Source organism: Falco cherrug, chromosome 3 (genome assembly GCF_023634085.1).
Source record: "Falco cherrug isolate bFalChe1 chromosome 3, bFalChe1.pri, whole genome shotgun sequence".
In the NCBI taxonomy this organism is placed as follows: domain Eukaryota; kingdom Metazoa; phylum Chordata; class Aves; order Falconiformes; family Falconidae; genus Falco; species Falco cherrug.
This window is the reverse complement of record NC_073699.1, coordinates 31,028,353-31,055,399: the sequence shown is the minus strand read 5'-3', so window position 1 is coordinate 31,055,399 and position 27,047 is coordinate 31,028,353. Positions and strand designations below refer to the sequence as shown.

Below are 27,047 nucleotides of genomic sequence, written 5' to 3'. Positions count from 1 at the left end.
GGTAAATAATGATGCTGCCAGATCCTTAAACAATGTTTAAAAGGGGTCTGCCTCAGTGTGTTTTAACAGAAGTGTCACTCTACAAATTCTCAGAGAAATAAGACCCTACATAAATCGCCTTAGCAGAAGCTAGCGACGATTAGAAATGTTCTAAATACCATTATGATGTAAACCCACAGTTGCTCAGTAGAAGGTTAAGTTGGACAAAAATTCTGGTAATTGTGTGAGGAGCAGAAGGTGCATCAAGGTAGAAACGTTTGTGTGACAATTCTGTGGAGGAAATCCTGTCTTCCTGTTTTGTTTGGTTGGTTTTTTAATTTTTTATTATTTTAAATTTTTGCTTATTGCTGTCAGCAAGAGCATAATTGTTGGGTCAAGTCTAAAGTGTGTGAGGATTGGCAGTGTTCAGGAAAAAAGAGGGATTGTGCTCAGGATAGCTTTGTACTTCAGAGTTGGGATGTGTTTTTCTTATATTTTAAAAGTCATTAATCCATACCGTTCACAAAGTGTTCCCTGAAAAACTGAATGCCAGAGAAAAATGACCTTTATGCATACCATGGTGAAAGAGCAGTCTGCAGTGTGTGCTGAAAATATTTGTTCAGCCACTTCTTGCTACCTCCATGTATGATTCATGTTTAGAGGCTTTCCAGTTTCATCACGCTTGCCTCCTTTGGTCCTTATGTTAACTGAGAGGGTTTTAATCTAATAAAGTCAGTTTATTCACTGGCTCTAAAGTAAGTAATGCTGACACCGGTAAAAAGCATAGTTATCTTAGTTTTTGTCAGATATATGATACTCAGTTTTAGGAGGCCTGCTTGCTAACATTTCATGGCCATCTGATGGCTAAGCACCATGGTTCTTTGGTAACACAGAGAAATTTGTATTTAATTACTTCATTGGGAGCAAGCCATGTGTGAGCTGTGGTCTAGAAAGCAGATCAAGAGATCCTCAGGTGACACCTGAGAGTTATGGTGTCTGCTGAGCAAAATGCACACTAGTCTTCCAGAAACAGCTCTGTATTAATAAAGGAAAATTTTGTCTACACCCTACTAACTGGTAGTCTCCTTTTCCTCTCTGAAATCTGCTGATACTTTTTTTTTTTAACATAGCCCCAACTTTTGGGTATATTACATAGTTTGATGGAGAACTGATCCATGATCATGCCAATTCCTCATATGAGATATACTGAAAAATAGATTATGTGGTTTTTCTTGACTCTGTTCTAATAAGCTTTTTGTTTACTGTCCACAGGACCCTTTACACGTCCCCACCCTGCGCTGTGGAGAATGGTTTTTGGTAAGTTTAAGTTGTATCTCTGACTTTTTTAGAGCTTCTGCAGGACAACAGTTTTAACTTTCAGATGGTTGGAATTGTCATGAAACACAATTGTGCATCAAACTTCCGTGAATGCTGCTTCCCTCCCACTTCTGAGCAGTGAGTTATAATCTGTTCTTAGTTAAGTTTGGGGATGTCATTGTAGTTACTCTGTATCAGGATGGTGTAAATTAGATTACCAGAACCGGAATCATTTGTTTTGATACTCTGTTTTAGTCCCATTTTGTGTTTGTGCTTCCTGATCTCATCCCTCCCACCTCTTCCTAGTGCTATCTCTTCTCACCCCAAAAAGGTTTGGCGTTTTTACAGCTACTGCATATACTATCTGACTTCTAACTAAATCCAATCTAGTAGGGTGCTTCTTTTCACTATTGGCAAAATATGCTATTACTTTAAATGTTTATTAAATTGTATCATTGTATAGCTTAACATATGTTTATTGATATTCTTGACATATACTCATATTCTTAACTTACAATTCCAGCAAAAATACCTGTCAATGTTAGAATTGTTTTCCAAACTATAAATTCAACTATTAACTACAGAACTAACTGAATGAAATTCTGCTCCTTAAACATCTAAATTACGTGACAAAAACATGAGGAATTTTATTTGGAAGTAATTCAGAGTTCACAGAGCATATCTTTGTCTGTAAATGTGCTTAAAATCTATCAGGTACATTTGATTTAAAAGCTGATCAGTTTCTTTTTAAGGGGACTGAATGTTTCTCTCTCCTGCCACCTTATGTAGCTAAAAATAAGTAGCCTCCCAAAGTAGACGATTACTCATCTGTTGACATTGAAAGGATACTGCTGATTAGGTAGTACTCATTAAACAATCCTGCTCCTTATGAAGTTTGGGAAGCATGGTGCTACTGCTTATTTCAGGTTTCAGCAAATGTAAAGTAAAAAGTCAGTCTCGATATTGACACTGCCAGAACTTGATCCCCTGTACTTGCGGGAAAAGGCTGCACACACAATCAAGAGCAACATTTTCCCCCATGTAATTCTGCTGCTTCTGGCATGGCTCATTTAGCTGCACTTGAGGTCTCAGACCTGTTCAGTAGATGAAAGGCAGTAGCAGTGTGTCCTCAACATTTCAGTATGCACCCTTGCCTGCAGGCTGCACTACTTGTAGTAGTGTGGCATCTGTTTACCTGGTATGTTTTTATATGTACTGCAGAGGACAATATATATATATGCTTTCTGATCATGTGTGTGTACTTGAATGGAAGTTGTTCTCTAGCATATACTGGGGATTAATACCATGTGAGTTCTGGTTATAGCTTAAAATATCTTTTTAGAATTGCGGTAGTTTATTTTGGATGGCACATACTAAGTCATAAATCTTTCTGCCTTCCAAGACATTGCTTCAGGATACAAATAAGTTTGAGTGCTAGACTATGGAAAAGGTGTTGGTGTTTATACGCCTCTTCAAATGCAGTCTTAGCTATCTGCGAACTCATGAATAATGTAAAGATATGCTCCCAACAGTAATTTCAACTACCCGCAAATCTACACCGAGGACTCTTAACTTCTTACAAGTTTTTCCTTTTTTTGAAAAAAATGCATATTCAGGCATTGGGAAGCAAGAGGCAGTAGTCCCAAATTCAAGTGTTTCATAACTTACAACAATGTGAAATAATTATTATCATTATCTTTAAAAGCTTTAAGGAGCAGAATTTCCAACTCACAAAAGTAACTCGGACATGCATTAGTTTGTTTATAACTGTTCTTTATGGCCAGCATAGCTCAAAATTGCCAGGTAGGATTATTAAATTGATTTTTGTCTTGGAATCTGTTATATAGGCTTAGGGAGCTGCATTAGTGAGACCAAGAATACTTAAAGCAAAGGAACAGAGCTAATCCAATCCTGGGATCCTAGTGCATCTCTTACTAAAGAGCTTCCTGTTCACAGCCGTGTACTACTCGTGTCTAAACTGATTAAACTGATCTTGTTTCGCTTGGGTTCATGCAGTTGAGCATATATTCTATCAGTTGAAACAGGAGGGGATATGAAGTGCTGAGTGCTCAGAGATCACTGTCTGACTTGTGTCTCTTAAGCTTTTTTGCATGTAGCCACTATATGTAGAAAACTCTTTTTGTGCAGACTGGGCATGTGTAGACCAATAGTATGAAAGCAGCTTTTTGGACTCTCTCTGCCCCAAGTTTTGTGAGCGAACGTGATCTTAAAGCTGAGTCTTTTTGCAGGTCTCAGTGTGCTCTATTTTCTGTTCCTGGTGTTCGTGCTCTTCCTTAACTTTGAGCAGGTAAAAGCCGTGATGTACTGGCTGGATCCTAATCTTCGATATGCCACAAGGGAAGCAGATATTATGGTATGTATCCATGGCACTTTATTGGACATTTTGGCTACTTTAGGCATGTTTTATGTGAGCAGGAAGAGATAAATCTGCATTTGCTGGCATGAGCAGTGCAAGTTTGTGCCTATGCTTGACAGAGTCAACGAGCCTTTTGTATCAACTCTATTTACTTACATTGAAATCAGTTGGTGTGAAAAACAGTCTTCTCTGTATTTTTTTTTCTAAAGCAGATATTCAGATGAGCATGCAGTTGGCAGTGTGAGATACGTTTGCACTGGGGTGTCTTTGGATTCCTTTAAATAATAGATATGAGCCTGGATACTGAAAATAGACTTAGCAAGGTGGTATCTAAATGAGGCCTTGATGGTGTGACCCAGATCAGTATTTTTGATGCCACAGTGCTGCACTCGGAGAACTTTGGTCGTGCCTTATTGCTCTGAGCTTAGTACATGACTGGCTTGTGTCCTGGTTTCAGCTGGAATGGACCTAATTATCTTCTTAGGAGCTAGTGCGGTGTTGTGGTTTGGCTTTGATGTGAGACTTTTCAGTTCCTCAGGCCTCGCCAGCAAAAAGGCTGGAGGGGCACAAGGAACTGGGAGAGGACACAGCCAGGTCAGCTGACCCAAACTAGCCGAAGAGGAATTCCATACCATGGGATATCATGCTTGGTATATATACCTGGGGAGTTGGCCAGCAGGTGGTTGCTTGGGGACTGGCAAGGCATTGGTCAGCAGGTAGTGAGCAGTGGCATTGTACATCACGTGTTCCTTTCTTCCTTTCCCTCTGGATTTTATTGTTTTCATTATAACTGTTATTGTCATCATTGTTATTATTATTCTGTTTCAATTATTAAATTTTTCTTATCTCAACCCTTTTTTACATCCCTTTCCAACTTTCCTCCCCATCCCTCTGGGTGAGGGGGGGAGTGAGCAAGCGGCTGTGTGATACTTAATTACCAGCTAGGGTTAAACCACAACACATGCTTCTGAATATGTGGAAATCTGGATACAACAGCTGCAGGGTTCTGCTGCTTTTCAGTCACCCAGCTAAGCACTAGTGTTATTACCATTGGGAAATTACTTCCATAGACCATGATCTGGAGTGGCGTGGAAAGCCAGGCTTGTTCTTCTGCCTTTTGAGCAGCTTGCAGAGTTTTGAATACAGAAAATGTTCCCCTTCAGGAGGGGACACTAGCATAGGTACTTGAAGTAGTAAAAGGAAGCCTGGGAGAAGTATGTGAGCTATGTTGGGAGGCAGGCAGAAGAGGGTGTGAGCAGTTGAGCACCAAGCAGAAGAGGGGTACTGGGTGGAGAGGCAAGAATTGCAGGTCTTGTCCTCTTCACTTACCGTATCAAATTCCTGCCTGCCACCAGACCAGCATGCTTCCTTGCCCTTGGTTTTGTGCATCTGTGCACCATGGTCACCTGTTGTATATAGTAGGTGCTGTTATTGCACTTGTGCCTCAAGAGTGAGGAAATATGGAGATTGTCTTTGGCAAATAGCAATTTACTGTGTATGCAAACTACTGCACAGCACCTAATCAGCAGTGGCTGCAAGGTCCTGCCCTGTAGCACGTAAGAAGGAATGGAAATCTTTACAGTACAGTAAGCTTACCTTAGCTGATTGCTAGTGAGGGCTACATATAGGCTCCTTACCAGGAAAACTCTGGATGCTTCTGGTGATCAGCAGTATCTGTTGTGCAACTGCAGCATCTAGAGTAGGGCTGTGACTTTCTGTTTTGCAGGAGATGGTGCGGTGGTGGTGAGGCGTGGGCAGCCTGCTGTTAGGGTGGTGGGAGGACACATTGCTAAATGGAGCATGAGCATGGGGGTTAGTGATGTTGCCGAGCAACAAAGGGGAGCTGAGCTGAGTTGTCTGTTGGCAAGTCAGATTCACCTGGCTCTCCTGTCATTTAAGTTAGAAATAAGTAGATTCAAGTCAGGGGAGGACTAGTATTACTACTGGCACAGAACCACAGTGCCGCAGATTCCCTGACTGTAGCAGTCAGTGAATACTTTGTACTAGTTTGTAATCCTGATACTGTCACTTGGAGTAAATTTTTAAAGTGTAACTATAATGAAGTCTGCAGCTTGGCCTTTTGTGCAGGGCTGGCAAAGTTGCTTGAGTATAAGAGAAAGTTCAACACATTTCAGTGTATGACTGGCAGAGTTGCAGCTGGAAAGGTGAGATAGAGGGTCAAAACCCCCAGAAAAAAATGAAAAAACCAAGAGCCCTGGGGAAAAAAAGCTTAGTTTTGGAGTAACCTCATTGTGTTCACTCATCATAAAGTTTCAGATATCACGGTGTGGCTAGCAGCCTGCACCTTCCATTCTGTGCTTCTCATTCACAGAGGCGGTGCACCTTTCCCTGAATAACAAGCAGCAATGGCATGTGTGAGAAGCAGTACTTCAGGGAGCACCAGCAGTAAGGGTTACTTGCAGTTTCATAGTGGGACTTAACTGCCTGCTGATAGAAGTATTTGTATGAAATTGTGCATTCTTCTTTTTATGGAGACTGGGATTTAAATCTTTCTCTGCCATCCCCTTTTCAGCTTGATCACAGTTCATTTGTGTGGGATTAGCAAAGCAATAGTTCTGGCCTGAAAGAGAATCCTTTCTTAATTCAACAGCACCGAGCAGTGCTGTGTGGTCACCTGCAGGTGGCAATGTATGTTTTAGGAGGGATGGACAGCAGACATTTTTTAAAATGTGTTTCCAGTGGGGAATAGTTGTTTGTGCTCAGTGACAAGGCAGAGCCCCACAGATGCAGCCTTCTGTTAGCATACAGATTTTTTTTTTGTTGTTATTGGGCAGTGATGTCTAGCAAATAACTTTGCTATGCAAATTGATGAGAGAACACATTTCTTTTGTTATTGATGACTAGAATATTAATTCATGTTCTTAAGGAATCTGCTACTCATCTGTGACAAAACAGTTACGAGTTCCCTTTGATTTTTTTCCTTTTTAAAAATTATTATTATTTTTAATCCAGCCCTGTGATCGAACTTTCTCAATAGGGTTGTGTTCTGGGAAATTGCTTTTGTGGGGAAAACAAGGCACAAAAGATAATCAAATGAACATTAGGATGATGTCACAGACTGGTGAGGATTAGCCATGGTGAGCCACAGCGTGAAAATGGGGAAAGCTGGTTATTTTAGATCAAGACCCCAAGGAAAAGCAAATAACTATTTTCTGAAGTGTTTGCTGGTTTCATTATTACTGATTTTATTGCTTCTACTGTTCCTCTGTCACATAAGAAATACGTGCTACTTCAGGCACCAAGGTCTATCCTATCTTCTGTTAAATTAGAGCTGTACTGTGATGACACTGAGTCTTAATCCTGAAAGTTTTCCTGCAGACTTTAGAAGGACAAGAAAGTGGAATAATGCTTATTTTAATATCCTTGTAATTTCAGGCTTGTTGTACTAGATAGAAAGAAGTTTCTTCACACTAGTGTTTCTGAAGTTGTCTGTTGATTGAAGTTTTTTGTTGGTTTTATTTATTAATTTTCGTTAACAGGAGTATGCTGTGAACTGCCATGTGATCACCTGGGAGAGAATCCTCAGCCACTTTGATATATTTGCTTTTGGGCATTTCTGGGGCTGGGCTATGAAGGCTTTGCTGATCCGTAGCTATGGGCTGTGCTGGACTATTAGCATCACCTGGGAGCTCACTGAGGTAAGCCATCCATCTAAGTGTGTGAGACTGGAATTGTTCTTAGGGAGAGGTGTGAACATTACTAGAAGGCTGACTCACTAGTTCTCAGTATAGATTTACATTTGAAGCCTTATAAACCGGATGCTGAGCAATTGATGCTGTTAGTGGACAGCAGCAAGCTGGGGTTTAGGTAAATGACTTACTACTACTTGAATAGGAGTGAGATCTAGGCCAGCCTATTGGTGCCATCCATAGTTAGTTTTTTGGCTGTTATGGGAGTCAGTACTCATGCTACTTCAGATGTTGACCAATATTCCCTGGTTCAGGGCAATTGTTCTTGTTTTTCACCTTGGAACATCTGTGATCTACTGTCATGATCCCCTTACCCCAAATGCAACATTATTACATGTTATGTATAGTTGTGCATACTGTACAGCAACTAGGAATTGAGGGATCCCTGAGGAAGGTGTGAGGACACATGAGGAGAAGTCTATATGGAATGGCAAGACACCATTCAGTGTGGTGTTTTCTGTTGTGAGCCGTTCTTTTGTTAAATTGTACCCCACAAACCTAGTTTATTCATATTCACTGACAAAAAAAATGATATTTTTTTTTTTTAACTAGACCTAGATCTAAGCTAGTTCACATGCAGTGTAGTCCCCTGCACCATGGTTTGAAGGACCACTGACTTACTATCTAGCTTTACCACAGTTCTCCTAAGCACATGCATAAGTCATTTGACTGCTGGCACTTTCAAATCCTGTTTTGGATTAAAAAAAATACAGGTGCTTGACTTGATTCAGTCAACTGACTGTTGCTTGGGCTGCTGGTCTTTATTGTTAGATCTGTTTTAAGGATTCAGGCTGATTAATTGTCTCTGTAAATGCTTTCATTTGCATGTAACCTAGAGCTTGATTAGTAGAATGTGTGTCACCTAAAATCCAAGGATGTGTTTCTATAAAAATGAGTTCAATTTCATTGTATTCTTTGATTGGACAATTCAGACAAAAAAATATCCAATTTTTATCAGCTTTGGGACAGCATAGTCTAACCTGTCACACTTAACATACTAAGTGTATTTATAAACACCTGAATTTAGTCTTTAAAATTATGTTTTTCTGTAGAACTTGCTGTCAGATGAGCCAAGCATTCTCAGGACAAGGCATGTATAATTCAAAAACATAGATAAGGATTTAGTTGTCTGAAATTAAACTTCTGGGTTTGAAAATACTAGTGCCATGGGTTCCTTTTTAAAACATGTTTTTTATTCTGTGTCATTGAAGGATATGTGGTTTTCTAAGCTATTTTGAAACTGCTTAAGATTGGGATTCTGCAAGTATCCATCCACAAAAAACAACTTTGCTAGTTATTGTACTCATTTTTTCTGGCTGGAAAAGAATAAATTTGAATTTGTTTCACACAGCCTCTTATCGTTCAGTTGATCATCACACAACCATCATCTTCAATTTGACACCACATGGGGTGTCTAGTATTCCCTATTGCTGAAAGGCAGGTTATTGCAACAGACAGTGTGTTGGGTAAAGTTCAACATATAGAGAGGTTATCACCACTCAAATGGATTTTTAATGAACTAGTTAATTCAGGAGAGTCATTAGAAACCTACAGAAGTTATCAGGGCAGTTACACAGGGATTTAGCTGTGCATCTCCTATTAGCATTAATGGATTTCAGCTGGCTCCCCGTTCTGAAATGGGACACTTGGCTCATGCTCCATACTATTGGATTAAAGTTGAGATGCAGGCAGACCTTGGTGTCTCATTCTGAGAACCTTAGAGATGGTCTGGCTAACACCTATGCTCTGTTTTTTTTGCCTTATTATCTGCAAGTTCTGGTGTCTTTTGCTGGATTATTGCAGATTGAGATTCGTAGTTTAGTGCCCCTTTCAGGTTAAATAATTTAAAACATGAAAGAGAAACTAGCAGGATAACGAGCAACATTGTGTAGCTTGGGTCCTGAAGAGGAACAGATTTTCTTTTCTACAGGTTGAAATTCCCATAGCCTTGTCAAAGAAAAACAAATTGTCTTGATATACTTTTGCAAGAGTTTTCAAAGGAACTGTCGTCATCATTATCGGTCACTGTAATTTATTATAAATGGACCATTATTCATTCTTGCTGTATACAGAAAACATTCTTCTTGTTCCTTTTCCCCTATCTTATTTTTTTTCAATACTTTATTTATACATCTGTAAACAAAGGACACTTTATTACAAAATCATACCAATAATCTTCCACAGACACAGTTCCACTGACAAAAATTGTACTGTTTTTGTAGAGGTAAGAATATTCCTGTTTGCTGTGTGTTTTCTTAAGCATCTCCTTGAGTATTCCAAAGGGACTGCTTAACACATAGCTGTTCCAGTCCACAGCTAACTTTTTCAATCTATTTTTTGGTTTGCTGTGATTTTTCTTGTAGAACAGAGATACAATTATTTTCTCTTATAGGTGGATGAGAGGTGCTGAATCTTATCTCTCTGTAAATTATGTTTATGTCTTGCCTTAACGCTGGCCAGTTATTCTTCACTCTATCGAAAGCGTAAAGTCACCAAATGTATATGTAAATACATTTAATTGCCTCATAGTGGTCTTCGGTTCAGCTGAGTATTCAGAAAGGAACAGATTGCTTCAGAGGTAAATGATTTATGCGCTTTTCCAAGGGAAATCTTGAAGGGACTGAGTATGTTTTGATATATATCAAGATGGTGTCAGCTTTTCAGTCTGATGTTGGTTTGTTTCTGGTCTATTTTCCACTATCTTCATCATAAAAGTACCTTCAACATTAGTGCTTAGCAGAGACCAAGCAGGAAGAGAGAGTGGAATATTGTCTTAACTTCCTGAGCCATTCTGGATCAAGTACAGCAGCAAAGCTTGCAGTGTCTGAAATATTGGTGAACTCTTAATTAATCTCTTTACGGTCACTAAATTTCCTAAAAGTCATAAATGAAAGAGTTTTGAAATAGAACAAGTCTTAAGTCCTGAGCTCCAGAATTCATTAGTACTGACAGTTGTTACAAGTGCATCTGTGGTACTTCACCTTGTTGCTGGTTTAGAAAACTTACTTCTGTTAAAAAACTGTTTAGCAAAAGTAAATTTCTTTTGCTTTTTTTTTTGTAAGCGCAAAACACCTTTCCTCCAAGAAATGCAGCGGTTCTGCTTGTTTCATGCATTTCTATGAATGTTCTGTGTATCGTCTTTTAAGAGGCCAAGATAATCCTGCATGATATCCTTATACACAGCATAGCCCCAACGGGGAATGGTGAGAAGGAAACCTCTAATGTGTGGCTCTGTCCAAGGCCTCCTGAGTTAATGGAAGGATGCCCATCAAATTTCAGTGGTTGTAGCTCATGTCCTTCAAGTGTGACATGTACTGAAAAGCTGATTTTTGAATGTGTACTTAAAAAGTGAATTTATGAATTCTGTGCTGTTCCTCATCCAGAATCTTTTTGCTGTATTCTGTAGCTCTTCTTCATGCACCTTCTGCCTAATTTTGCTGAATGCTGGTGGGATCAAGTCATTTTGGACATCCTGCTTTGTAACGGGGGTGGCATCTGGTTGGGCATGGTAGTTTGTCGTTTCTTGGAGATGAGGACCTATCACTGGGCAAGCTTCAAGTAGGTCTAAATTAAACCTTGATAAACATTGTTTGTTGTAATATTGAATTAATTTCCTTGGGAAATAAACCGCATTTTTGCGTATGTAAAGTGCATATAGTATAGAATTAGCATGCAATCTGCACCTGCTAACAATGCTGTAAATTTATTTTAAATGTTAAAAATCCATCTTATAGTAATGCTACTGTACAGCATATATTTGTAAATATGATTAGGTGTATATATAATTTTCCTTTGCAATCTTAAGTTACAAGCATTGATGCCAAATGAAAATATACAGTAGTAAAGCTATTTGCATTTTTGGTGTATTTTGTACAAGTAAAACTTTGAAGAAGGCAGTAAAGAAAATTGTAATTGTTTTCTCATTATATAATGTTTTTAAACTAGATTTGGGCTGTCCTTGGTGAGGCATTAGTGTAGCAATCTGTCAGCACTAGTTGTAATTGCAGAGGAGTCAGGCTGATTGTACCTGTACTGTGAATTGCCTTACCCCATTGCTGACCCATTGCAGAATAAAGTAATGTTTGTTGTGTAAAAGGGCAACAGCTTGTGGCATAGCACATGTCAGTTCCTAACTATCCAGGTATGGTTTCTTCCGTAGTTTTTTGCCCCTCTCCAGCCTTCTTCCCTGCCGGTTGGTGGCAAGCCATGGTTATCTGCACATTACCGGTGGTATAGACGAAACAGGATTAAGTACAATGAATTGGCAAAGAATATTGCCTTGAGAGATGGAAAAGGAGCTCAAATCTTGACTGCAAATTTGTACCTTGCGTGAACTTCTGTACTACTTTCATTTCTTACTCACAAATTTATTAATTGCTCTGAGGACCATCCAGCCTTTAGTCTCAATTCAATTGCTCTGCATTTCAGTTCATGAGGAATAATAAGCATTGTAGAGTTGATGGCCCTTCTGTTTTTAGAGAGCTGACTGAAAGCTAAAACAGCAGGGTATTTATGGCAAGACTAGTCTTTACTATCATTGTGAAGTGATTTTTCCTCATGTTTTTAAATGCATAAGTAGATTTTTCTGGACCTCTACTATGAAGAGGAGCTGCACAAAATGAGAAGCTTTTGCTTGTGCCCTTTTGTTTCCTTTTTCTTTTTTTAATTGAATAAACACAGAGCTTAAAGATTAGAAGATTCCCCCTAACCTAAGATCCCATAAACCTAAATAAACACAACTATCAGAAATATTAAATCTGAATCTCCTTTGTCCAGAAGGGCTGGGGAAATAACAGGATGAAACCAGACTTCTAGCCCTGCTAGTCTTCCTTCAGAAAAGGAAACTCTTGCATTTTTCTCCTTTGGATGCTGTTGCTCATCTGAACTAATGTTATCAAAAGCAAGAACCAGTAATGTTCTTGTCAGATGAACCTCTACTCACATCCCATTTCAAAAGGGAATTTAAAAGTCTTCTAGCTTTTAACAGTGCTATCCCATCTCTCCAGAAGATTCATGTGTATCTAATATCAGAACAGCAAGGGTTGTGTGAACTTGGAAGTGCAGTATTTTCAAACCTGTGGAGCCAGCCCTTATACAATTAATGAATAATGAACCTGATAGATTCTTGAATTATTGATGTCAGAGAGCTCTAGAATGAGTCTTTGGGACAAGAGCAGTGGCAGCATTGACTAGGAAGAAATACCATCTAGGTTTTCCAAGGGGGCTGCAGAATCGTAGTCCTTTTTTCTTCCTTCAGGCAGAGTTATAGATCTATTTTGTAGTTAATTACTGACTGAGGATAGAGGAGGGTGGACTTGATAGCAGAACGTGCCCTGACTGAAATGCTTAGTAGATTATACTGCTAAATTCACCTGTGTGTGGTGCACAGTTGTGCCTGTGAAGATCTCTGCTGTCCAGCGAAAAAGAGTGATTGTTCTGCAACATCAGTAACATGGCTATTGCTTTTTTGTTTTCCTTGCATATTCCTTGTATTTACTTCAGCGATTCTCTTTTTCTAGGGACATTCACACAACTACAGGAAAAATCAAAAGAGCTGTATTACAGTTCACCCCTGCCAGCTGGACCTATGTCCGCTGGTTTGACCCTAAGTCTTCATTTCAAAGAGTGGCTGGAATCTACCTTTTCATGATCATTTGGCAGGTAAGAAATAAATTCTGTGAAATCAAAGCTGCCATCAGCTCAGTTACTTAATGGCTGTTTGGCTAGGAGATATTCTAATGTGATGTATGTCCGTCATTGAAATACACAGTTAAATGCATTGATAGTACGGAATTGGTCAGGGCATTGTTGGTGGGAGTTACATGATAGTTCAGGAGTGTAATTACAGAATCTGTAGAAAAACCCAAATGTTACAGATTGCTGTACTGGACATCAGATTGCTCTTTGCAATGGATATAGTTTTAAAAACTGGTAGACAGTGAGGTTTTGGGTGGGGTGGGGGTGTTTGCCGTTTTGGTTGGTTTTTTTTTTTTTTTTTCTTCCTCTCTTTCTATTGACTGGATGGATCACTGATACTCAGAATTTTGACCTCGATCCAGCAAGACTCCATAATATGTCCCAACCACTTAGGTACTTAAGTCTGCCAGTGTTTGCATGATTAACTAAAAACCTTTTTTTTTTTTTAATTTGCCGAATTTAGTTTGTAAAAAGAGAACCAGAACTGTTTGATATGCTTTTTTTTTTTTCCTTTGAAACGTATGATATCTTCTATTAAATTTGCCCCAGTCATTCATACCATGTTTAGGTTATGCAAGTTATCAGAAGACCTCTGCAGTGTGTTATTAGTGTCTGATTGCTTAATGGGTTTCTGGAAAGAGAGCAAATACTTTCATAGAGATGTCTGGAGGGTATTGTTTGTTTTACTTGTCCTAGAGCAGGAATCTTAGACTCTTTTAATCTTCAATCTAACCAGCAGAGCTATAGTAGAGCATAAATAGTTTTCCTTCGGTGTTTTAGTTTCCATATTAATCTTTGCACATTTTCAAGTGTCATAACTCATTAAGTTATGCAAATTGAATGCTATTAACTAACTTTTTTTTTTTTCTTAGCTGACTGAGTTGAATACATTCTTTTTGAAACATATCTTTGTGTTCCAAGCAAGCCACCCTTTAAGCTGGGGGAGAATCCTTTTCATAGGAATCATTACAGCACCCACCGTAAGGTAATTCTGTTGCCATGTTTTTTTTTCTTCAATTTAAAGTAACTTGACTTCTAGGCACCCAAGGACTGCCTACAGTTTGTGAGTAAGTACAGTGAATTTCAAGAAATCTATGCTTTTGCCACCATGACAAGCAAAACAATCACCACTTCAATAAAGTATATTTTCTGACAAATAAACTAATAAGGTAAAATGTGTTTAAACACCTGCATGTCCATAGGGATGCAGAACCAGTGTGTTCCATCTTCTATTGGTATAGCATCTCCCTGTTCTGTGAGTTAGCTGCATATGTTGTTCTGAAGGATTGTATCTGAAAGTGTCCAAGTTGATGAGTCAGGTGCTCAAAAAGGCATAATGAGGAAAACCAGAGCTGCTGGTTTTTCTGAGCTGCTTATTTTGTTTGTCTACAGGAAATATTAGTATGTTATAAGAAAAGATAGAGCATTGTCATATTCTGAGTAACAAAACAGTATATATGCAGTGTTAATAGTTGTACAGATACATTAACCTGCTTCTAGCCTTGCACAGTATTTCACATTTCACATTGTTAGCAGAGTTCTCTTACTTTTTTTTTTTTTTTTCATGTGACAGCTGGAGATAGACAGAATGCATGCAGTTCTGAAGTTAAGAGGCAGGGAATTTCCCATTCATGAGTGAAGTGATGTTACCTGGGACAGTTAAATGGCAGCCATGCATAGGTTTATTCCTAAAATACAGCTGTTAGTGTCTCAGGTTAAGTGCAGTGATTTCACACTGTTGATTAAATCACCTTAAACATTCTATTAGCTCCTGTATCAGTGAGGTTTTAAGTATTTTTATGGCACTTGCCAACTTGTAGATGTCTTTATTCTTAAACAATCCGTGTATAGTTGGATTAATAACACTTCCCCATCTGTTGGTGGAGATCTGAGACAAAGACAGAAAAAGAACTTCAGTTCCACTTTGGAATTCCCCTCTGTAAACTTAATGTTTAGGAGCATGAAGAACACAGCAGAATGGTCTCCAGGCTGTTTTAAAAATAGTGAGAATTTCTACTCTGTTCTTAAAGGGAAAACATGCCAGTGGTTAGAGCACTCACCCAGGACATGGAATAGCCATATTCAGCTTTCTTCAAGATTCAAACCCATATCTCTCAAGAAAATGCAAATGTCAAAGAATTAAATACAAACTGTGGAAAAAGTGGAGTTTTTCAAATTCTTTCAAAGCTGTTGCACTTTGCCTAAAAGAATTGGAGATTCAGTGGAGAGGCAGGAGACAAAACATAGCTTTGTTAGCCTACTAGTTTGAGTACTTTCCCAGTCCTTGCTCTCAGGATTTTCTGTGTTGTTTCAAGCTATTTGATCTATGTGATAATCTGTCCTACTAGAATTGAAGCCATCTGTTAGACATCCAGCACGATTGCATGTGGCTTTGAGCATCAGCACTTCATTTTCAGTATAGATACATTTGTAACATAAACTTGTTTTCTAAATGTAAATGTTCTGGGGACTTTCAACTTCACTGATGAATTTTCTTGTTTCCCTTCTCAGGCAATACTATGCATACCTCACAGATACACAGTGCAAAAGGGTGGGAACCCAGTGCTGGGTGTTTGGGTAAGTGTTCTTGCTGCATTCGTGAAGCACTTGGACAAGTGTTAAGTATGAGTCCAGCACAGGAACAGCTTTGCATGAAGCCAGTCCTTGTTACGTATTGTTTTAGGTGTAAAGAACAGTATGGAGAGATTTTCTTTCTTTCCCCTGCCCCCCGCCCAAGTTTAGAGGAAAGGAAAATTCTGGATTTGGAGGTAGAACATAGGAAGTGATGGAATGAGTAGGGAGAAGAACAGAAGGAAGAACTAGAAACTGCTGGGTAAAGCTAGGCTCCTTCAAGGTAGTATTGACCTTGCTGCCCATTGTCTCAGTCAGGTGAGAAGGCCAAAGCTTTTGCCTCTGCTGCTTGCCTGTCATCGGAGCAATGTTTGCCTGGCCATCAAGGTGGGCATTACTGCTGTTAGTGGAATCACAGCAGAAGACAGTGAAACAAGCCATGGTTATCAAATATTTCTATGCTGCCCTCAAAGAGGGAAAGGAATATCACTGTGAACAATGATTACCTTGTCTATGATCTCTTTCAACATATCTCTTGGAGGAGACCTTTAAATTAAGAGTTTGCATGATTGCTTCTGGTGAGAACTTCCTTCTCTAGGTGGCTTGACTGAAACGTACTGTTCTGGAAACCTTAAGCATTTGCTATTGTAGTGTTGTAAAAGCTGCTTGTAAATAAGCAGCGTAGTAGTGTCTCTTTTGATTTATGACTTGGAAGCTTACAAATGGAAAACGATAGACGATCCTAAATCCCATCTTAAAGAAAAAAATATGTATTTTAAGAAACTATTCAAGAAGCTAATTTCTGGTGGCAATGATTTTAAATTAAAACAGCTGCTTCATTCTCTTTGTCAAGATTAAGGTATATCTTATTTTCAAATTGTCTGAACCATTCTCATGTTTAATAGAAGAATCTTTTACTGTTTTAAATTGGAATAGCATTTCAATGAGCTGTAAAATACTGAGATCTAATTTGGAGAGTGTGCTCTGGCAAACTTATCTCGCCTTTACTGTTAGTCTTAAGGATGTTACAGACTTTTAGGAACAGTGCTGGGCTGGAAAGCATGTTTCCAGGTGCTCTACAGCACTGTAAAGAATGCCCCTTTCTCAGCATTTTATTGAGATAAGAGCAGAGCATGCTGCAGTATAATTGAAGAGATTTCTACTGTTGTTTTAAATGTACCCTGGAGAACAAGATACAAGTCTCCTTGGGTGTTGCTGGGCTTAAGTATTCACCTCTTTCACTGACTTACCACCTTCCTGGATGGGTCTGTTACTGTCTTCAACTCAGGACTGTAACATCCAATGGACACACAAAAGGTAGTAACTCTGTTCTTGTTTAGTTTTACTGGTGCTGAGTAGGAGTAGGTAACATTTTCTGTAAGCCTAAACCTCCTTACTGAGGGAGGACCCCCTCCTCGAAACATGCATTATGATTCTTGGAAGGTGTCTGTAACATACACAGGTCCTTAAAAAGGATTATTTTAATGATCGTGGCAGAGTAACCTGTCTTTCTGGGTTTGGTATGGAAGGTGCTTTAGTACCGAAGGTAACTAATTTATCACACAGTTAATATAACTACTTAATTTACAGTTAGAATCAAAGAACCTTTCTCTGTTTGTGCATAAACATTTTAATAGTTAAAAATAAACTCTGTTAGTATTTGAGACAGGCATTTGAATACAGACATGTTACTGAAACCTGTATTTAAATTAATGGGGAATTGAGATGCTTATATGAAAAAGGATATTTGCTCAACTATAGATGGTAATTTTAGAGTTATAGAAGACACATTTTAAAGAGTTCTGTAATTTTGGGGGAAGAATTTTCAAGTTCTGCATTACGAAGAAAGAAAGATGACCTTGTTTCATCCATATTAAACATATTCTTTTGCAAACTGAAGAGAAATATGATGCTGAATGTTTGCCTTCTGGCTCTGAAAAATTGTTGAGGGTTGTAGAAACCATCATCTTGGGTTCAAAGTTCTCACTGAACACATTGATGTCATATATGTCAATATATGTATGCTTAAAGATCTCTTTACAACTGCATAACAAGAACTGCAATAGAATATTCAACAGTCCAATCTAATAATGGGAAATGTGCATGGAGCAAGTTCTTCTTGATGCTGCTTACTTCTGTAATTGCTAGAAAAAACAGAGCAACGCTAGGATTTCCTTTTATTTGTTGGAAAAACAGGACTCTTCAGGTAATTTAACAATCCAGAATATAATTTCTGAAGCAATTAAAAGCAAGTATATAGAATACTCATATCTGTGGTGATCAAGACCTACTTCTAAAGGCACAAATTTAATTTGTAATGGTCTAACCATGGGAATAGTTAAAATTAGTGCCTTGCATTAGTATGGAATTGTGTTCTCTAACTTGAAATATACTGTACCATCACTCTTAGTAGATGGACAGTAAGTGAGATAAGGCATGAAGAAGGCCAGTGCAACAGCTCTGCTGGAAATTGCACCATTTTCATTAAGATGAAGCCTTTCAAAGAGGAATATCGTAGGATGTTACAAGACTATTTTGATTGAATAAAAACTTGTAGTGTCTTTAGTTCTATGGAGTGTTCTCATCACCCTTCAGTAGGACACTAACACCTTTCACTGTTGGTATTCTTCTATTTTTTGATTTACAACTTTAACTGTAATAGCTGTCCTATTGTACAACACACTTAACCCAAGTATTCTTGACAAGAATAATGGAAAGAATGTATAAATGCAGCACAAACAGCTGTATAATTTTTCTGAGTCCTTGTTGAAAATAGCCTGTTGTTTTGTTTATACCTTTGAGTATATCACACCCTCTTATGTTTGTTTCCTGATGGTGGTCTTTCTGTTCCCACTGCTGTAGCTCAGTTTAACTATTTGGGTTTTTTTAAATCTGAAGCTGGATCAGTAAGAATAATATAAAATGAAGAAAGAAAAATAGTTGGTCACCCAACAGAGTAACACTGCTCTGAAATTTTTATTAATATGCACCTCATTCATTTGCAGTATTGGTCAGTTAGGCGTTAATTCCACAGTTCTTAAGTTTTGGCCCCACTCACCATGTTGCAAGTCACATGGTACAGAGAAAGCTGTAATTTGTTATTTGCACCAGGACCATCTCCACAATACCAGTTGTTAAGTTGTGCATACATCTTTCCTCAGTCTTTCACGGAGGGAGCTGGATCCTGTCTGTCAGGCAGTAGAGCCATGTTTGGCAGCTTCCTGGTTGTGGAGAGTGTGGGTAGGGAACGTGTCCTGCAGGGTCGAGCTTGGGAGACCAAACCACTTGACCTGATGTTAAGTGTGCCTTGCGCACATTTGAGGGAGAATTTTCATGCGTGTGCTCATATGTACAACCTCAAAGTCACCGTTGAACAAGTTAAGTACTAAACTTTTATAAATTTAATAGTTTTCGTCATGATTTGCTTCAGCTTGAGAAGAGTCAATTGTCTACACTTTTGCCGCACCAGTCACATTTCTACACTTGTATTTGCTAAAAATATGTAATTTTGTGTCCAGGACCTATACAAACTATGTTTTCATGGCAAGTGATGGAAACTTTGGATTCATAACCCCTTGTTCCACACCAAGTGGTGGACAAGCCTCCATAGCTTTGAGCCTGAAAAGATGTAGACATGTGGTAATAGGGAGAGAGCTGAAGATACTTGTTTTGATTCCTGTAATGCCAGAGAGGAAAGCGAATACTGCAGTTTTTCCTCTCAGTTTCTTCAGAAATCCTCAGATACTGTAGTGTGGATCAGAGTTTGCACACCAACCAGGGCAAAGGCATGGATTCTTAGAGAATTGGAAATGCTGTTTCATGTTAATATTCTCATTAAAATCCATCTGAAGCAAGCAAAGTAGCCTGTTTAGAATTGTAGTAAACTCACATCCAGTAGAGAAATCCCCAAAACACAGTTCTAGTTCACCCAACAGGGAGTCAGTTGGTTGTTCAGAAAAGAAATTTATATCTGGTGAAGGCTGAAGCACAGCGGTAAGTATAAACAGAAATTCTCTGCTATTGGCACACACCCTTCCTTGTTCCCTGGACAAGCAAAGGCTCACAGAATCGTGAACTGCCAGTCCATCTCTATTTGTATGCTGTTTATGCTGAAGAAAAGTATAGCAAGAAAAATTAATTTCAGTTAATGGTGGTGTTGGGGGGAGGTGTGTGCTCAGTAGTGCTTGTTTAGAGCAGGCAGTCTGGGGTCTGGGTTGTGAACATGTGAGTTAAATCCTTAGTGTTTGTAACTGCTTCCCCCCCACCCCTTTCATTTACCCACAGGGTTATTGCTTTCCTTGAAGCTATTGTGTGCATAAAGTTTGGACAGGATCTTTTTTCCAAAACACAAATACTGTATGTTGTGTTTTGGCTTCTCTGTGTGGTAAGTGAGATTTCTCATGTGAAACATAAAGCATGGCAAAAGCATTGAAAACATCTAAATAGCTTCCTCTCTGGAACATTGGCAGCAGGGGATCATTGTTGGGGAGTGCTGGTGAAGAGCGTTGTGCATGTCCTAGGAAAAGCAAATGCTAGACCATTTAGAACACACTTTGAAGGGACTAGGATAACTTTTTTTCTTGACATCGCAGAGTATAGCCACAGTACCAGTACTTAACATGAAACAAACACAAGTTATAGGGCACTTTATGAGAGAAAAAATGTCAGCTCAAGGCTAACTTTGGCAGTGCTTGCTATAGTGCCCACTGGAAAGGAACAGGAGTTAATGAATAGCATTAATAAGTAATGCATGTTGATTCACACTAAAGTCTTACAAGTACATAAACAAGCCTGCTTTGTCAGGCAAATCATTCTCACTCAGCCCGCAACTTTGTACTTCAGTGTGATTATTGCAAGTGCAGCATGAAATGCCCATTTTGTAACAGTAAATGGATATTTGTCTTGCCAGGCTTGTAACTCTGATGCCGAACACATTTTTAATGGTCAGTGAAAAATAAGGCATTTATAATGGGCTGACAGATAAATACTTCTTCCTTCTAGTTGGGAACACAGTTTGAGCAGGTGATAGGAAGACAGCATTTATTGTTCTTCTATTTAGCATGATGATTTTATTCCTGAAGCTTCAGAGGAGAAAAGTATTGACTTGCTTCCCAGATCAGAGCACCACAAAACCGAACATGTAACCTAGCCTGAAGCATGGGACAGGGAGAAGGGGAATTTGTTTTTCTGCCAGAGTGGGTGTTCCTGATAATGTACCTACAAGGGCTTACCAACTGCCTTTGTATGACGACTGTACAGGATGAGGACAAAAATCATATTGACAGTGTATCCTGCATGTACAAGAATGATCTGTGTGTGTTGTCATGCTCCCATTGAGAACTGGTCTGCATACCCCATGGTGGCAGAATGTATGTGTACCTTGAAGCATGAGTCTTGCTCATCCTGACAAAAGATGCAGAGAGAAACAAGAGTGTGAAAGTCTCCGAATGTGGAATCTCATTCTTGGACCTTGAACAAGCAAGGAATTTGGGAAAGTTTTACACATTTTTTCTTTTTCTTCTTCCTTATTTAGGCCTTTACAACTTTCCTGTGTTTATATGGTATGGTTTGGTATGCAGAATACTATGGCCACCGGGAAAAGGTACTTTATTAAGAAGCCTGTTTTTGTTTTATACAAGAATTAAAACTGCAAAGCTCCTAAATATTAGAATTCTTTACCAGAGCTAATATAAATGGGGGTGAAGGGGGGGATGGTCCAGGGTCTAACTGAAGTCAATAGAAAGAACTCTGAATTCAGCAGGCCTTGGACAGATCCCAAATTACGCTGTGGTTTCTAAAGAATGCTGTCTTCTTAGTTACTCAAAATGAGGCTGTAATTTCAGCAAAGCATTCAGGGATGAATGGTTAGCTAATGTTCCCATTGTACAGGTGGAATGCTAGGGGAATATTAAGAATACTTGGTTACACAACAGATCACGTGGCAAGTGGTGAGTTCTTATTGTGTCATCTATGTTGTACCTTTCTAACAAGGAAGGGAAAAGTCCTAAGTACTAGCTGAAAGTTTTATGAGGACTTCTGCCACAGTTTAAATTTTTAAGTATACTTGTGAACAGGAGAAGCACTGGTCACAAGAACCACCAGCATCCCAATGACGTGTCCTTTTTGGTTTTGCAGACTTTATCAGAAAGTGAAGACAGCCCATACAGTCCAGATGCTTCCTGGCTTCATTCTAAATTCAGCAGAGGTATTGGCACTTTTGCTCCTATATTCTTGAAGTGGTAGCATTAAGGCTCAACACGAGGAAATGAGGCTTGAGAAACTTACCTTGCAGACAGCTGATCTTATTTAAACATCTCTTCGGGAGCTATACAGATAAATCAACTGCAAAGCTATTTTGCTTTACCACCTTTTTTTTTTTTTTCTTCTACCTCTCGGAAATTTATTTAATTAAGCAGCTGAATTTTTCTGCCATTATTCCAGGCCATTCTTGTACACTTAGGGCATTATGCATTTCATAACTCTAGTGGACAGATTTTCTCCCTGAACATTGCATGTTTTATGTGAAACGTATGAATGTGAATTGTGCTTTTATTCCTGCTTATTAAGAAACAATCAGGAATGTGCCTGGACCTTGTATTCTTACTGATGCTTCCCTAGTCAATGTAGTGCTGATAAACAGCTTTCTCAGACCTAAGCAACAGCAGCCTCCTTCTCTGACTCCATTTCTCCTTACACTAGAGGTCAGTTAAGCTACCTGCCTCCTCCATTAACTCTTTAATGTGGTCTTGCTTATTGAACAAATATCAAGATTCACACCTGGAAGTTATCTCTGTCAGACTTGCTCCAGGTGTTTGTATCATTAAAGATACTTGGGTTTTTTCATATACTTGAAAAGTACCTACAGCAGAACTGCTTTATATTCATGATTTTTCTGGATGCTGATATTAATTTATTCTCCGTTTAGTAGATTTTGGAGGGTGGTTATATTCTGGAGAAAATTTGCTTGCATTCAAAATGTTTTTCCTATTTATAGCTACTGGAGAAATTTGGCTAAGCAAATCTTTCTCTTGACTTTCTGATACTTAAGTAATTGCAAACTTCAGCCTCTTTCATGTTTTGCTCTTGAGTTCTTGTTTCAGTCCCCATTATCATCCTTTGCTTTCTCAGTCAAACATGGTCTGTCATCTGAAAGACTGAAAGCAAGAAATGTATTCTTACAAGGATCTGTGACCTCACTTCCATAGTTCTTAATTGCTGATAGTAGTACCTGCCAGTCATAAAAATAAACATAAAAATGTTTAATTATTGATGTCATTTTAAATGGGAGATGTTTCATTAGTATATCCTTTTATAGCAAACTTCTGAATTTTTTGGAGGAGGGAGAATTTTGCAGAAGTTTAAGAATTGCATTTTTTTTAAAAAAATAGGCCACTAGATGGAGTACAAGTATCAACCAGTTCGTATTAGCCTGAAATAATTCATACTGTAAATGCTGTAGCTCTAGAAAGCCTTACTGTCTTTTAGACAAGAGTTTGATAATGTCAAATATATATATATGTAGTAAAAAAATATTTATTTCTCAGCAGGTGCTGACAATAGTCCACCAAAACATTCAGTCAATAGTGAAAGCCATTCATCTAGAAGGAGGAATCGGCACTCCAAATCAAAAGTAACAAATGGAATCGGCAAGAAATGAATGGTCTCTGAAGGTATCTACGGTGTGATCAGAGGTGACAAAGAAAATCAGACCCGGCTCTGAATTTCCAAATGGAAGATTGATTTTTTTAAATTTAAAAGGTAAAAAAAGGAGGTTGAAGATAAGGATGACAAAGGTGGAACAGACAGTGTAGTGCAAATCATTGCCTGCTGACACTTGCCATTCACTGATTTAAATATAGTTTCTTCAGCATGTGGCACCAAAAGCTAATGAAGAGTATGCTGGAAAGAAAAGTAATTTTGTCATAGCAGGTACACCCTGTTTTGTGTTCAGGTGTTGCAAGTGCATTTTTAGTATCTTAGTTGAGGACATAAACACAAAGGCTAGTAAACTGATAATCAGTTGGCATAGTTGGTTGGATTCTTTGGTTTTGTTTTGTTTTGCTGTGTCTTTGTTGTTTTCTAGAAAAGTATACAATCCTTTGACTAAAAGCAACTCTGCCCTTCTTTATCAGTCTCACAACTAAACTTTTCCATGCAACAGTTAGTAAATATTTAACATGTCCATAGTTGTATCCATCTGCTTGCTTTTATGTAAAGTCTTTTTAGACTTTACCTGGTGACAGGGTTTTACCAGTGAAGAAACGGGTCCAGGTTTCCTGTAAAGGATGTGAAACTGATCTTCAAACATGGTTTTTCTGTTCTGCTGTTGTCCTTCTGCTTGATTGTTACACATTTGATTTCTTTAAGTTTTTAAAATACTTAAATGAAAACGTGTTGCAAAGTGGTGGGCCATGCTTCTTGCCCTCAGACAGATATGTCATTCAGGGTTTTTTCTTCCTTTACTGCAGTGTGTTTGCATCTTCATGTCATTTTTTTTCACTTGTCACATCCCTTCTAATTTGCTTCAGCCTCAGCTGGAACCAGAAATTCCAGTGTCTTCAGACTGATGTCAGAAACTGCTTTGAAGGCTCTGATGTCCTACTAAGCCTGGTGATAAGGCAGTTTTTTTGCTGAAGCTGAGTTGTGTACCACTTCCATAAACATAATTATCTGTGAAGGCTTGCTGTAGTCTTTGGTGTTCAAGGGGAAGCATGATATTACTGTGATACACCCCATTGTTCTGGTAATTCTTATCATGCAGTCAGATACCCAACATCAAAGTCATTCTTGCAGGTTTTGTGGTAGGTTTTTTTGTGGGTTTTTTTTGTTTTGTTTTTTGGTGTGTGTGTATTTATTTTTTATTAAATGTATTAATTCTGGCATCTAGCAAAGTGGATAATTCTCCAGCAGTGAATGTAATGATTAAGTCAAGAGGTAAACAATCAAGAGCAATCAGTTCCTGTATTAAGTTATCAAAATGTTTTTGTGCCAATTAGATTTTGGAATTCATGGGGTTCAGAGGGGTAGATAGCTTAAGCAAGGATAAGTAATACCCTTTAGTTTCTTAGTCTTCACAAGAAAATGGGATTTCCTTTGAATAATGTTACTGTGATTTGCTACAGGCTAAGTACTAAAAAAAAATAATGCAGCAGAGACTTGATAGAGTGTATGATACTGTAAATAGAAAAAAGTATCCTGTGTACTCCATTAATTCCTGTGTGCCACAGATTATCAATTTTTTCAATGCACTGAAGTGCTGCTGCTGAACTCCTCAGAGGCCCTTCATTTCCCATCTTTTCAATCAAACCTGAAGTGTAGAACATGGGAAGTAACATAGTAGAAGCTTTTACGTCATCATTGCTACAGTGACATTAAATGTTACATGAGAAAAAGTGTTAGAAAGGCTTTCTTACAACTATTTAGTTTTCATTCATTCTAGAACAATTCCATGTATCGCCTCTTTATTCGTAATGTACCACATTTTGATGAATGTATTTGTAGATTTCTTTGGATACTGAGACTTGTTACTTTTTTATTTTATTGGTTAATAACTCAGTCTGTGTAAGACTAAAGAATGGCATTGTAAATTTTCTATTGATTCAATACCAAAGCAAGAGATTGGAAGTCTAATTGCTTAGATATTTTAAGTACTGTGGTTTTCAAAGAGGAGTCTGTTTTGTACTTGCAAGGTATATGCACACCAACTATATATACAAAGCTTACATGTGTAAGCAGATGCTGAAGTCCAATATCTACTTGCCTGTGGGGACGGGGACAAGGACACATTTTGTAAATGCAGACTTGGTGCTCACACTGCTGAACTGCACCCTAAAAATATTGGAAAGGTAAATAAGAAGTGTCATCTTGTTAGAAGCCGACTTCTGTATACTGTTACAACAGTTTGGCCTTGAAGAAATGTTGTTTGACAACACCTTTAAAAATACTTCCCATAAAGTCTTTTTACTACTTTGATTTTTTTTGTGTGTGTATTTGGTTGGGGTGTTTTTGTTTGGTTTTGTTGGGCATTTTTGTTTGTTTGGTTTGGTTTTTACTACTTTAAAAGAGGCATGGCTAGGGAGAGGGGAAACTTAAGTAAACTATTCAAATGCTGCTTGGAAAATGGCACTTTGTGTCCTCTGTCAACAGTTCTGGCTGGAATTCATGTGTGTTCTCTCAAGTCCTCCACTGACTGACAAGTGTATTTTCAGCCCCATTGTTTTGGACGTAAAGCTTTGCGCTGGCAGGCATTGGAAGGTGCTTTTGATCACTGCTGTAAAATTAGTGATCTCAATACTGTTATTTACTGTGTTATTGCTGATTTCTATATGTGTGTAACACCTACAATGACAAATCACTGAGCTGTTTAGCAACAAGCATCTATGTATGAGTTTTGCTGCTTGAACAGTATTTTGTAAGAGTCACGGATGCACTGTCCTGTTTTTAACTACTTGTTCCGTCACAGCCTCTCATTCCTGCTTTCCCGCTTCTGATGTTCTTGCCTTTCTCTGTGCTCTAGTCCTCTCCCCTGCTGTTACGGAGAGATCTGAATTGGCCTTCCAGAGGCTGTCCATCAGTGATGTCAGTCATTGAAGGGAGGCTAATTCAGGGCAGCATGGTGTAAGCGGAGGGTAGTGGCAAGAACTTTAAATAGTGGATTAAATAAAAACAAAGTTTAAAAATGCAGGTATACAGCGAACCAGAACTAGCCTTGAGTACTAGATTCCAGTATTAAAGTTGCTGCATAGATCATACACAGCATCTGGCTATATATTTGGAGTGTGATTTCAACCAGTGCTTTTGTTACTCTTCTGTGAAGATCATCGTTTGGTGTTCCAGCAGTTAAAACTTTAATATTTTTTACTTTCTTTTCACAAAGGATGCAGATGTTACCTTGTATTTAATAGTTTTTGAATAGAGTTGCTCTATTGTATTGATTGCAAAGTATTGTATTTTGCAATAACTCAGTAAATCAACCCATGTCACCAGTATGTGTGTTTGTCTGTCCATGCAAGGCATAGGAAATGATTACATACTGCCTTTAGAAGCTATTACATTTTATTCTATGTAATTGCATGCTGACAAATGCAGTGGTTCCCGAGCAGCCTACAGTGCACGCTAAGGTTTTGCTGTAATTTATTATTCAGAGCAGCAGATCTGATAATATGAACAGTTGTTATGCCTTCTGAAGTTTCCCTAGTACACAGGGTAAGTTACTTTAATTATTCTTGTTGGAATTGTTTTACTATTGGATGGGAGAACTGAATTGCAGGATGGTCTCATGACAGACCTTCAAAGGAGAAATGAGGCTTCTACAGAAGAGCTGTGGGACAGGCTACCAGCAAATAAACTTCTGCCAGTATAAAGATGTCATTGAGTACCAGAAACACTTTGCTTTG

At 38.5% G+C, this 27,047-nt stretch overlaps 1 protein-coding gene across 2 annotated transcripts in view; it reads left to right on the top strand.

Annotated features, from left to right (window-relative positions):
- PTDSS1 (phosphatidylserine synthase 1) overlaps positions 1-26,639 on the top strand; it is a 32,715-nt gene extending 6,076 nt beyond the window's left edge. The window contains exons 3-13 of one of the 2 annotated variants that reach the window (XM_055703868.1): positions 1,252-1,296; positions 3,546-3,670; positions 7,174-7,332; positions 10,790-10,941; positions 12,903-13,044; positions 13,953-14,065; positions 15,592-15,657; positions 19,936-20,035; positions 21,185-21,253; positions 21,787-21,856; positions 23,199-26,639. In XM_055703868.1, coding sequence (XP_055559843.1) covers positions 1,252-1,296; positions 3,546-3,670; positions 7,174-7,332; positions 10,790-10,941; positions 12,903-13,044; positions 13,953-14,065; positions 15,592-15,657; positions 19,936-20,035; positions 21,185-21,253; positions 21,787-21,856; positions 23,199-23,308 — 1,151 coding nt within the window. In that variant the 3' untranslated portion in view covers positions 23,309-26,639. Of the gene's footprint in view, positions 1-1,251; positions 1,297-3,545; positions 3,671-7,173; positions 7,333-10,789; positions 10,942-12,902; positions 13,045-13,952; positions 14,066-15,591; positions 15,658-19,935; positions 20,036-21,184; positions 21,254-21,786; positions 21,857-23,195 lie in introns of both variants that reach the window. The other variant, XM_055703867.1, reaches the window with a different exon arrangement.
- The last annotated feature ends 408 nt before the right edge of the window (positions 26,640-27,047 follow it).